The sequence below is a fragment of the Salarias fasciatus genome, chromosome 17 (assembly GCF_902148845.1).
Source record: "Salarias fasciatus chromosome 17, fSalaFa1.1, whole genome shotgun sequence".
Classification (NCBI taxonomy): domain Eukaryota; kingdom Metazoa; phylum Chordata; class Actinopteri; order Blenniiformes; family Blenniidae; genus Salarias; species Salarias fasciatus.
In genome coordinates, this window is record NC_043761.1 from 19113933 (window position 1) to 19126753 (window position 12821).

Genomic DNA, 12821 nt, shown 5'->3' on the forward strand with positions numbered 1-12821 from the left:
ACTCTTTCCGGTTCAAAGGACGGACCAGTTCTTTCGTCCAATCAGCGACGACTGATGTCACCCACTACTTAACCTGAAGGGGCAGCATTGCGCTAAACAAGCGTACAGCCTGCCGGAAATCAGTAGAAGAAGAAGACTGATGTCACCCGATTTCCGTTTTCTCTTTTGCCGTTGTGTTTTCTCTTTTTGTGTTGTGTTTTCTGATTTGGCGTTGTGTTTTCTCTTTTTGTGTTGTGTTTTCTCTTTTGCTGTTGTGTTTTCTGTTTTTGTGTTGTGTTTTCTGATTTGCCGTTGTGTTATCTCTTTTTGTGTTGTGTTTTCTCTTTTTGTGTTGTGTTTTCTGTTTTTGTGTTGTGTTTTCTGATTTGCCGCTGTGTTTTCTCTTTTTGTGTTGTGTTTTCTCTTTTGCTGTTGTGTTTTGCTTTTTGTGTTGTGTTTCTTATTTGCATTCGTGTTTTCTCTTTTGCCGTTGTGTTTTGCACCTCAGGGCCACCGTACAAAACACTCCAAACCTTTTTTTTTTTTTTTTTTTGCTTTGATTGAAAACATTTTTTTTTTTTTTTTAATTGAAGTTATATCTTTGATTAATAATAAAGAAACAAACGTCCTACTCATTTTATGGCTCAAATCCAAAAATATGACTTCAATCAGAAAATATATTTTCAATCAAATAAAAACTGAATTCAATCATGAAAAAATTTCAATGAAAAAAAAAACGTGTTTATATGCATTTTTTGGGGGGTATCAAATATTGTTTTGGGGTTTGAACAAGTTTTTTCTTTGATTGCAACATTTTTTCGATTGAAAAATAAAGAAACAAATTTACCTCCATAGATGGTCAGATCTCACGACCTTGAGTTTCTGTTGTACCAGGTTGCCAAGAAATTGGATCAAATATGAGAACTTAATGCACCATTAAAGAAGGGTTTGTTACTCTTGGTCAGGTTGCATGACCTTGAGGTTGTGGGAAACTTACTCTCTACCAACAAACCGAGCTGAGAGAATTTATTTATTTATTTATTTTCATATCTGCTGTAGGAGATGTTCTCACTATTTATCTGAAGGCTGAGTATTTAAGTGACCAGATTGCGGTTCATTACTCTCGGTCAGCTCTCACAACCCCAGAGGTTCGGTATTTGAGGTTCTGACGATCTGTCACAATGACTGCCGGTCTGGGGTCGGGTGGAGTTGCTGCACATTGTTGTGTAGCGACTTCATCAATACACAGATGTCTTGATGTAGTCTCATTTTCCTATGTAAACAGTCATAAACAGGGATGGCGTGTATGTGTGTGTATGTGTGTGTGTGTGTGTGTGTGTGTGTGTGTGTGTGTGTGTGTGTGTGTGTGTGTGTGTGTGTGTGTGTGTGTGTGTGTGCTTCTCCATGCATGGAGCGAGGCAGTATTTTTTTTCAGTGGGATGTTGACTCATTGACATTTTGTCATTTTGTATCTTATTATTCTCTCTGTTGGTGTTATTACGAATGTTATGTTTACGGTCACTAAAGTAAAGCTAACCTCAAAATAGATTAAAGACCAGACTGAACTTATTACCTCAACCTCTGACTTTCCTTCCCAGGGTAAGAAGAACACAGCAGAGTAGGTCCCATTGAGATGATCCACCACTTGACCTGCCACACCTGCTTGAAGAGCCTGGTTGTGCAGCCGAGTCAGGAAGAAATCACCTCCATGATTCTTTGGATGACCCTTAAAGTCAAACATCTTGATCATGACCTCCAGCTGATCCCCCACGAGCCACGATCCACCTCCTGGCCTTGGGAGAATGACACATTTGCTGCGGGCTGCATTGCTGGTGCCTTCCAGGGAAACAGGAGCTGGCACAGATGGAGTATTTGGCCAAGCTATGGAATCTAAAAGGATGTTTTCCTCATGGATCTCTTTGGGAGACAACCATCGGAAAGCGCAGGAGTTCTGATTTGAGCCTGGATCACTGGAGACACTTATGTTCGTGAATGGAGGCGTCGGTGTTTTCTGAAACTGGCAGAACCAAAGTGGGCATTCTCAGTTAATTGAGGCTTTTCCCTTTCTGCTTGGTTTAAACACATTTTATCCAGTGGTGTTGCTCTTAGATTCAGTAATATCACAGTGCAACATATCAAACAGGATCCTCAATGCTTACTCAGTTCTCACCTCCAGAAAGTCGATGTGATAAAATATGTAGACAAACGGACTCAAGAACAGAAGGATGATGCCAGACTTCAAAAATCCTTTCCAAGCTCTGCCCATGATGGATTGTATTTTCCTAGTTCATCTGATGAAAAGAAAAGAACAAATTTAAAGAAGACAAAACATGGGTGTCCAAGGTGAAAATTAAAAAAAAGTAAAATATATTTCAGAAAAGAAAGGGAACAGCTTCAACTGATTCCAAATGATTTTCTTTTGAAATACAGTGCAGACCAATGTGTTTAGTACAGTTGAGGTAGGTCACTCACCTGTAACTACCTTTGTGGTTTCATGCTCGTTTTTAATTTGAATGGAAAAAAATCCAAATGCAAAACCTGTTCTCATACAAATGAGTTTCTCAGTACTTCTGATTACTTTACTTCATTGAGTCCCAATAACAATTATTGGGTCCTTGAAAAAGCAAAACAAAAAACTTTAATTCACATAATGACAGTTTGTGAATTCATGATTTTTTATCATTATTATTATTAGGTTTTGTGTGTGTGTGTGTGTGTGTGTGTGTGTGTGTGTGTGTGTGTGTGTGTGTGTGTGTGTGTGTGTGTGCGTTCTCGTATTTCTATCCTTGTTGGGGCCAAATATCCCCACAAGGATAGCAAAACGTGAAACGACGTGCCTTGTGGGGACCTTCTTCCGGTCCTAAGTAGGAGAAACAGTGTTTTCTTGACCATGTTGTTGTTACTGAAAAAAGTAAAAGTGCAAAAACATTTCTTTAGGGTTAGGCTTTGTTGTGGTGTGGGTTAGGGTTAGGGTAAGGGTTAGGGTTAGGGGCTAGACATGAATGGGAGTCAATGGACGGTCCCCACAAGGATAGAAATACGAGACTGTGCGTGTGTGTGTGTGTGTGTGTGTGTGTGTGTGCGCACGCATGCTACAAGGTTGAGTTTGGGTGTGTGTATGTATATATATTTATAGGTATTTGTATATGTGTATGTGTATGTGTATGTGTATGTGTATGTGTATGTGTATGGGCGTATGCATGTACATAGGGATGTACATACACATTCTTGTTTTTATTTTTTTTTATCTTGTTTTTTGATAGTTTCGTTGGCACTTAGCGGGGGACTCAACGTGCAATTTCGTTGTACTAGCTCCAATGACAATAAAGACAATCTATTCTATTCTATTCTATTCTATTCTATTCTATTCTATTCTGTTCTGTTCTGTTCTGTTCTCAGACCAAGCTGATTTAAAGAGTTTCCTATGATCTGACATGACTCTTTGAGCCTTCACTTTTATCAAATTTGCCTGCAGTTTAGCGTCATTCATCATCTGATTCAATGCAGTCCCTGCCTTCCGTGCCCTACAGCATGGAACTGGGATGTGACGTTAGTGGGAACAGGGACCCCACCTGCTGGTGGCTGCTGTGTATTGGTCTGCCTTGCTCTCCTGCAGGAAATTCTCTGCCAGCTGCCACTGCTCACCCATAACGCTCACCCTCGGTGCTGCTGTCATAGTGGGGCGGGCACTCTTGGACACAGCGGTTGTAGTCCTCCCGGAAGCCACCAAGCCTCCCCAGGACAGCAGCTTTCACAACCTGGAAGTCCTGCTGGGCTTCGTTGGTGGACTTTGTTGTTGAATTCAACGTAAAACACTCTCTTTATGGCCCTTCGAAGGCTTCCCTCCTGTTAACAAAACCTGCAATCTGACAGGCTCCATGAAGACCTGCAGACCGTCCGTCATCTGCCTCAGTCTGTCTGTCCTCTTAGCATGAAAACAAGTTCCAGGAATGATTCTAAAAGAGAAGTCTCATCCCAAAATGAGCAAACAATGCACCCTGCAACCTTGTGACATTTGAATGCAACTCCACAGAAAAAACAAGCCCAAATGTGTTGAGAATATCTTGACCTTGAAACATCATCCACACCTAATGCTCAGTTACCTCGTTGTTCGGATCAGTAAACATAAAACACACCTATACAGGTAGATAAAAAACTAAAGCCCCGCCATCATTAACACCATATCTGGCATTTAGAGAAGGATAATAAAACATCTATCATAAAGATCTCTTTGTGACATACAAAATATCAATATTATGAGCAGTTTTAACTTGTTATATTGTTTGATTACTATAATATGTTAATCTTTATTACTCATTGAATTCTAACATCTAATTGTCCTTCAGACTGTGTTACATTATTCAGACTTTTCATCAAGTTCAATATGGTTCATCTTTAGATTACCAAAAATATTGTTGCTATTTCTACTTGTCTGTGTAGAAGACATCTGTGCATGCTGTTTTTTTTTTTTTTTGACAGACAATTCACTTTTATAATGCTTTTATTTATAAGCACGTTTTATACTTGTGCACAAACCAGCATTTCTTTTTCAGAAGGTATTTGAATCGGACTTTAAATCCTGTAAAATTAACACAAATTCACCGGTTATTCAACGTTCTGTTTTTGTGACAGTAGTGTTAAGTTTTAGAATAGAAACTCATCTAAACCACAAGAACACAAAATTTATACAGTCCCAATTAAAATCAACAGTTCATTTCAAGATCTATGAAGTGGAAAAAGAATGCAGTGTGTGTTACCTTGGCTGAACGTAGTGGAAAACAAAACAATGAAATCCAAGGGTTTATGGTGCTGATTGAATTTGAAGTTCAGGTGAAACAAGCCAGATGTAGAATGGAGGCAGACACAGGAAGCAGGGCTGCAGCAACCACCCTCTGTCATTAAAGTCCTCCTCTTAGAGATAAAGGAGATGATCAACAACTCCCAGGCATATAAATATAAAATGTAAAATGCAGTTGTTGTAAAAGCTCATGTTCAACAGTTTAATTTGTCCCACATATCAACCTCTATATGTATTCTCATGTATGATATGATTGTTACTTATCATATTTTAAACTTTGATTGACATATCATGCTTCGGTCTTATCTGATCATGTTCACATGGGTTCATCATGAGAACAAACCTGATAACATCAGATATGTTACACTAAACAACGAGGTAATCAAAGGTCAAAAAAGAGTAAGAGGAAGTAAACTGATTAAATCTTCTGTGCAGTCAGCCTGTTTGCAGCCTTTGATTTTTTTTTCTCACCCAGATAACTGATAGATTTACTCCAGCTGTGCAAGAGAGCCCTCTTGTGGCTGATACCCTTTAATGAAGAACTGACAAGGCAGGAGTTTAATTTGTTTCTGAGCAGTTCTCCACAGTTGCCCTGTTGCTTGCTGCACATTCAGGTATGTTGCACTGTGGAGACGTAGGGAGGCTGTTGGGACTGCAGCCACTGCACATTTCTTGGCAATTCTGAATCCAGTAGCATTGAATCCATGATGCCTGGGGACCACCCCCTGTTGCAGCCTTCATCTGCCTTCAGTCCTGCTGTAACTTGTGTCATTCTCCACCACTTCCGCTGTTGAGGTGTTTGTCTGGAACTTCCCCCTTGACCTCACTGCCTTGGATGACCCTATGGGGAGCTGAAGCTCCAGACAGCATCACTCCAGTTCACTGGAACACACAATGTCCTCCACCACCGCAAGGTGGCAAACCATGGACAGCCTAAACCAATAAATGAGACCCAGTTCTGCATCACTTGCCACTTTTCCATGCAGCCACCAGTGAGGCACCTTACCTCATTGTATACACAGATCTACACCTGGGGGATCCTTTCACCAGAGGGTTACGCCGGGCTCACACTGGATGCGTTCCGGCTGCGGAACGGACACCGCAGCTAACCCGTAGTCATTAAAATCAATGCTGTGGCTCACACCGGCCAGGGTCCAGCTGTGGTATGGCTACGGAGCCTATGCGGAGCGCTGGAAACTTTCCGCTAGCTTCCTATTTTTCCGGACACCGGAGCCCTACCGCGTCAATCAAGACAGTTGAGACAATCAAGACTGCTGAGGACAAACATCAATGGCAGTTGCCATTAACACAACTGATCCACCACTGAGAGCACTGCAGGACACTGTTGATGAACGAAGAACTAAAAATGAGGCTTGGGAGTGACATGCTTCAACCTTGGTGTTTGTTCAGAACTCCCTACTGCGCTTCTGTCACAACAGACCGCAGCAACAAATGGTGGCACTGGATGTTCTAAATGGCCTCTCCAGAGAGTTCACGTGCAGACTAATTATCCGTCCCAATCATGGTCAAAGAGACAACCAATGGTGTTCGCAATAACATGCAGTTAAAGGGCAACTCTGGTTTTTTGACACCTGGACCTTATTTATAGGTGTGTGCATGCTCATATACTCACTCAGACAAACATCGTGCAGCTCGGAGTCCTTCAGAAGTTATTTAGATCCAACCGATGTAGCCGCACTAGCGGGGGTGCCACAGCAATGGAGCGTTAGCGCGGGACATAATCTCTGCAAAATCGCTCATTTCGGCTGTATTTCTTCATCCATCGCCAGTGTTATCATAAAGTCAGCTCGTCTACCATCTTCAGGTGGGTCAGCTGAAGAGCTGACAGTTTTCTCTAAATTAGCCACAATTAGCTCGGATGGGAACGTTGCGGCGCTCCTCTCCCCAGCAGAGAGGCACTTTGAGTCGGCCTCGGCTGTCACGGTGCCCCGGCGTCTGACTTCCAGGGGCCGAGTTGGAAAACGGCCCTCAGCTGCTCCACGGAGGCTCCGGACACCCACGAAGACGCACGGCTCACGCGTGGCCGCTGGATGTCTCTCCTCGCCGGGAGGAAGCGTATCTCTGCTCCCCGGCGGATGCACGCTCCACGCCGGCTGCGGGACGCGGGACGGCCCGCCACGGGACGGCCGGAGCTCTCTTCTCGCCGGGAGAATCCAGATCTCCGCCGCCCGGCGGATGCGTGCTCCAAGCCAGGCCGCGGGACACCGCTGGAGTCCCCCCTTCCGACCGAAAGGCAACCCAGCGCCGATGGAGGAAAAATACAGCCGAAATGAGCGACTTTGCAGAGATTATGTCCCGCGCTAACGCTCTATTGCTGTGGCACCCCCGCTAGTGCGGCTACATCGTTTGGATCTAAATAACTTCTGAAGGACTCCGAGCTGCACGATGTTTGTCTGAGTGAGTATATGAGCATGCACACACCTAGAAATAAGGTCCAGGTGTCAAAAAACCGGAGTTGCCCTTTAAAGCTCCTGGATACAGTAACTAAATGGTTTGGGCTGAATTGGAATAAAGATGTATATGACGTATGGTGGCACCCATTGCAATCTTGGTGACCTGAACTAACCTGCCAGGACAGATATTCTTGCCATATTCAGATGCTGTTAAATTCTACCTTTACTAATCCCATATTTGTTCAACTGAATATTTCTGCATATTCCTATTTGATCAATACCCACATATACAGGTGTGTATCCAAAAACCTGTCCTATTTCTGAAACCACAATTTTCTGTCTGAGGTACGACTCATTCAGTTTTTTTTTTTTTTTTTTTTTTTAATTTCCTATGCATTTTGCATAGTGTGCTTTATATTTAGTTCAGTAGAAGAAGCAGCAGCAGAATGAATAAATGCCGACCTGCCACATGATGTATGAAAAAGCACAGATAAGATAGCCAAGACAGAATAGTGTGTTATTTCTATTTTGATGCACCTAAGAACACTGAACTTTTTCCTCTATCCACTTTCAAGTTTTTACTTCTACCAGTGATCACATGGGGGCATACTTGAACCAAGACACTATCTCACACACACACACACACACACACACACACACACATACACACATACACACAGACGCACACACACGCACACACGCACACACGCACACACACACACACACTCTCAGAGAGTATTTGGTTCCTTTGGCCAGTGTTAGCAGGGAGACACTCTGCAGTCCTAATTTGGATAAACAGAGTCTGGAATATGTATCGATGAACCAACAGTGTACCTTATACTGACAGCTCAACTTATTCTGCTTTACACAACTGACCAGATTAGTTTAAAACAGTGTTCGTATTCTGAGAGAAGCAACCCTGGCTAACGAAAGACATTCTTTTTAGAAGGGAAGGGCTTACATAACTAAAATAGAAGCAAACTCCTTTGTTTTCACTTTTGTTGTGGCATGTGTTTTTAATTATCAACCTAAAAAACAGGTTCTACATGCTGTGAACACCTGAAGGTAATACAAAGGAGGGGGAGCAAATTACACCTAAGCATCAATCTTTGTAGGCCTACTGGCTGTGTGTGCCCAAGAACTGACTTCAAAATCTGATTTCTCGTCTGTAAAGCTTTGATGATATCTTAAGCTTTGTTCCAACTGCACAGTTTGTGCTGGTGCAGGACGTATCCAAACAGGTCAGAATGGTACCAATAGGCATTTTGCTAATCTGCATTGCATTTCCACAACAGGGAGCACCGTTGGAATGTAGGCAGGGTTGTGACTAGCCGTGTAACATTGCAGGTCATTACATAACTGGAAATGCGGGGTTCTACTCTGGCTGTTGTTCCTCAGCAGCACTGCTCAAGCCTCAAGTGAGGCTGTGAGACAACCAGTGAAAACAACCAGTGGCTGTATTGTGGCACATGCAAAAAACAACAGAGGGTTTATAAAGCCAATGACCTGTTTAAACATGGGGCTCTATATTCGTAGACTGCGCCTGGTCTAAGCACAGTCTAGGCCCAGTGTCTGCAATAGGTGGGCCACCTCTTTGTGAACCCAGGGAGAAAACAAAACACAGCGCGCTGCTCTGACTGACTGTGAGACAGGCCGAGGGAGAGAGAGAGAGAGAGAGAGAGAGAGAGAGAGACAGAAAGAGAGAGGGAGAGTGAGAGAGATTGCAGTGATACAGTGTGTCAGACTCTAAAAATCATTCAGATCAAAAAATGTGCAAAATGATTGAAAATTGTTGTCCTTACAGCACAGAATGTTCTTAAAACACCAGACCTCCTTAAAAACATTTAAATCTTTGTTTTGTTTAAAAAAACCGGTATTCGAGCCAGAGTCTGGATTTGACATTGACCTGCCACACTTCTTTGACGTCTTGTCCTTCTCTGCCCTCAACCTTGTTCCTCCTGCTGATGTAAATCGCCATCTTGGCTTCTCCTGAGATAAAATTGAGGAGCTGCCACTTGTTTTTTTCTTTTTGTCTGTAGCCAGCTCCCGTGACAAAAGTTCTCTCAGTAAAAGCAACACTAAAAAGACTAAAAACTGCCGTTAAAAGAGTGAAGAAGCCTGTGAGCCTCTTACACTCGGTAAAAACTTGGTAGACAGTCTCTCTCTGATGGCAGAAGGGACATGTGTTTAAAACAGCAGGGTTGAGGACAGAGATAAAACCATTGGAGGCGATGGCACCGTGTAAAATCCTCCACTGAAGGTCTCCAGTCCGTTTTCTCAAGGGGGGCTTGTATAAAATCCTCCACTGTGGGCCGGGTCCAGGTCCAGCCTGTCCCAGTCTCTGTGACCACACAGTGGGGGGTCTGTTGCTCAGTCCACCCTTGTGGATGCTCTTCACACAGTTCCTGTAAAATATTTTTTTGTCTGCTTTGTGCAAAGAAAGTCTCTCAGGCTGTGTGGTTTTCAGGAGGGGGCCGGACAGATCCCCCAGCTCCAGGCTCAGCAGGACCTCGGGGACGGGGTCTGGACAGGTCCAGCTCCAGGCTCAGCAGGACCTCGGGGAAGGGGTCGTCAGCATCCGTGGAGAGTTCTCCTTGACTGTATCTCCTCAGTAGGCTCCTGTCTCTGGGCGTCAGCGCACTCCTCCACTTCTCCAGGAGCCCCTGGGACACCCGGATGGACTGCATCCCCAGCAGAGAGCCCAGAGCCTGGGCGTCGTTCGGCCCCACAGCATCCACAAGCTGACCCACAGTGAGGGTCCCAGACTGGACCAGCCTTCCGGTCAGGCCGGGGGTCGAGGCTCCGCTGATGTCCAGTCTGGCTCCGAGGATCAGGGGTTCTTTCAACAGCCAGTGCAAACAGTTGGCTTTCATGCACCTTCTGAGTGAAAATAAGGCCCAGCATTTAAATAATCTTTGGTAAAATGAGGCAGCCCCTTGAGATTTAGAAATTTGGGATCAGTCAAAAACAGAACATTATCCAACCCCAACTTATTGGCATGCCTCAGGATGCAGCTGGCCATGCCTCTCCACACCAGATCCGCCGGTCCTGTGAGGTACCTCTGTAGGAACTGGAGTCTAAAAGTGGTGCCAAGAGGAGTACCAATAGCAAAGCCCGTAGGCGGGCTAAGCATATCACGACGTAGAACCATGGTTTTTGACATATCTATGTGTGAGGGACCTTGAATGCTTTGGCTAGAATTTACTTTGAGCTATCATTGTATTCCAACTTTAAGATAATCTGAGCTTAGCGGCTGTGGGCACTCATGGGAGTCTTCCTGTTGTCCAGCTTATGGCTGGGGGTGGTAAAGGATGCTGTGGGTGTATGTGGCACAGACTGGTAGTTATTAAAAACTTGCATGCTCCTATGAGGGTAGAACTCACCTGTTATTCTCATGACTGTGTGATTTCTCAGCTGTGTAGCTTAATAAACTCAAAGAAACCACAAACAACTCACGGCTAGATGCATTTTATTAACGTGAAATTCACCTGACAAGAAACAATCATTGAGTCACAGTTTCAAATTTGAAACACCAGCATAAACTGTGAAAAAATGACTGACTGCATTGGGTTTTTTTCTCTTTCCTTGCAGGGATCCTCCAAATAGCTATCCTCACCAGAGTTGATGAAGCCTGTCCTCAGGTCCAAAAATATATCAGGAATGCCTACATAAGCAAGAGCCTGAAAAGGAAGGTAAGTGAACTTTTTTTGAAGACTGCAAACATTAATGCAACGTGAACTGAAGTGTTCTAGTAAATTAGAAATCTATATAACTCTTGATGCAAAGTTTTTCTTCAATGTTCATTTGCTGCTGAGTGTGACCCTGGGGATTCCAACGAACTGCATCTTCCTGGTGAAGAACTACAGTGAAGAAACCAAAACAGACCAGAACACTGACACACTATACTGGACACAATGAGAAAGATCATCAGCTGCAGAGAAGACTTCCTGAATAACACCTTAACTCCAGTGGACTCTGCTAAACCTGTCTGTGGTTTGGAATTCAGACCAAAAGACTAAAATTCATGCACTATCCTCTTCATAACTTCGATTAATTAATGGAGTTTTTTCTTTTCTTTTTTTTTTTTTCCCTTGTCCTGTTCGGCAGCTGGGGCATGCAATATTGTATGATTGGAGCCTTTTACTGTCCGAACAGATTTTACTGTTAGCAGCAGGAGGGGACTGAATCTCTCCCTGCTGCTGCCTTTATTAGAAACTGGCATCTGGCATGGCTGCTGGACAGGAGCGGGGCGGAAATGCTCAGAGAGCAAGAGTGAGAGAAAAAGAGAAAGCTAAAGAGAGGGGGAATGGGGTGGGGGGATGGGGGGGGGGGGGTGTAACATAGCATATATATTTATACATTCCCAATAAGACATATCACATGTGATATGCAGCCCAAATCTCCATCTCTGCAGAAAATCCTTGTTAAAATTGTGAAACTCTTATTTGTATCATAAAAAAACACGTCAAAAACCTGCCGACATGTTCAAAAGAAGCCAATCTGGCAACAAAGCACACAGCACACAACACACGGGAGCCGCTCCTGTCATACAGCTGTTGTAGCTCCACAGTTCCATCGCTCTTCAGCATTTTTTTTTTTTTGTGTAATTGTGGTATCGTTTCACTTTACTGCAACGACCAAGTACAAAACAGTTTATTCTTCTAATAGGTATAATGTTGCTGCAAAAAAGAAAAAAAAAAATTCTGCCAGCAGAGGCCTGGCAGGAGGTGGAGGGTCATCCTGATTTGGGCTGATCCTCAATGGACATCTGGCCCTTCTGAAACCACCTGAACCACTCATGGACCTGAGTCTTCCCCAGAGCATCATCCTTGTAGGCTTGCTGCAACAAGGTGAGTGTTTCTGTTGCTGTTTTTCCGATCAAAAAGCAAAATTTGATGTTCGTGCGCTGCTCTAGCTTTCCAGTCACTGTCGCAATTTTGGAAAAATCACAGAGGGGGCCGGCACTCTGTTACAATAAATAGCGCATGACAGATGTCAGTGTCACTCTGGGATCTCATATTTTTCACAGATAATAATAATGCATTGGTTTTCAGGACACACAAAGACACTTTACATTGCATTATTCATTCACACCGTACTGGGTGGTGGTAAGCTACTACTGTAGCCACAGCTGCCCAGGGGGGAGACTGACGGAAGCGAGGCTGCCAATCTGTGCCATCAGCCCCTCCGACCACCACCAACCATTCACTCTCACAACTTTCATACTAGGCAATGTGGGTGAAGTATCTTGCCGAAGGACACAACGACAGATTTACGACTGCGGGAGCAGGGATCGAACCACCAACCTTCCGGTTATGAGACGACCTGCTCTACCAACTGAGGTACTGTCGCCCCGATATGCATGAGGCTTACCTGTAGCACATCTGACGGCCAAAAGTCGAAACTCATTATTATTACACTGCATAAACTGCAAAAATTCAAAATCTTACCAAGTTCAAAAGTCTTGTTTTCAGTCAAAATGTCTCATCTCACTTGATTTAGGATAAATTTCAGATACAGAGACTTATTTCTTGGTTCAATATTCTTATATCAAGATCTCGTTTTAAGTAAAATTCACTTGCTGCATGGACAGATAATTTCACTAGTTTTAAGAGTATTTTTCTTTAATT

At 43.6% G+C, this 12821-nt stretch overlaps 1 protein-coding gene across 7 annotated transcripts in view; it reads right to left on the reverse strand.

Moving 5' to 3' along the window:
- Positions 1-4899, reverse strand: part of LOC115403856 (NXPE family member 3-like) — a 46905-nt gene extending 42006 nt beyond the window's left edge. For 6 of the 7 annotated variants that reach the window (XR_003933251.1, XM_030112877.1, XM_030112880.1 and 3 more), the window contains exons 1-3: positions 4737-4889; positions 2150-2270; positions 1553-1996 (exon numbers count right to left, since the gene is read on the reverse strand). Coding sequence is in view for 6 of the 7 variants with exons in the window: in XM_030112877.1 (XP_029968737.1) it covers positions 1553-1996; positions 2150-2245 (540 nt within the window). In the remaining variant the exon portion in view is untranslated. Of the gene's footprint in view, positions 1-1552; positions 1997-2149; positions 2271-4736 lie in introns of all 7 variants that reach the window. The other variant, XM_030112876.1, reaches the window with a different exon arrangement.
- Between the last annotated feature and the right edge of the window lie 7922 nt (positions 4900-12821).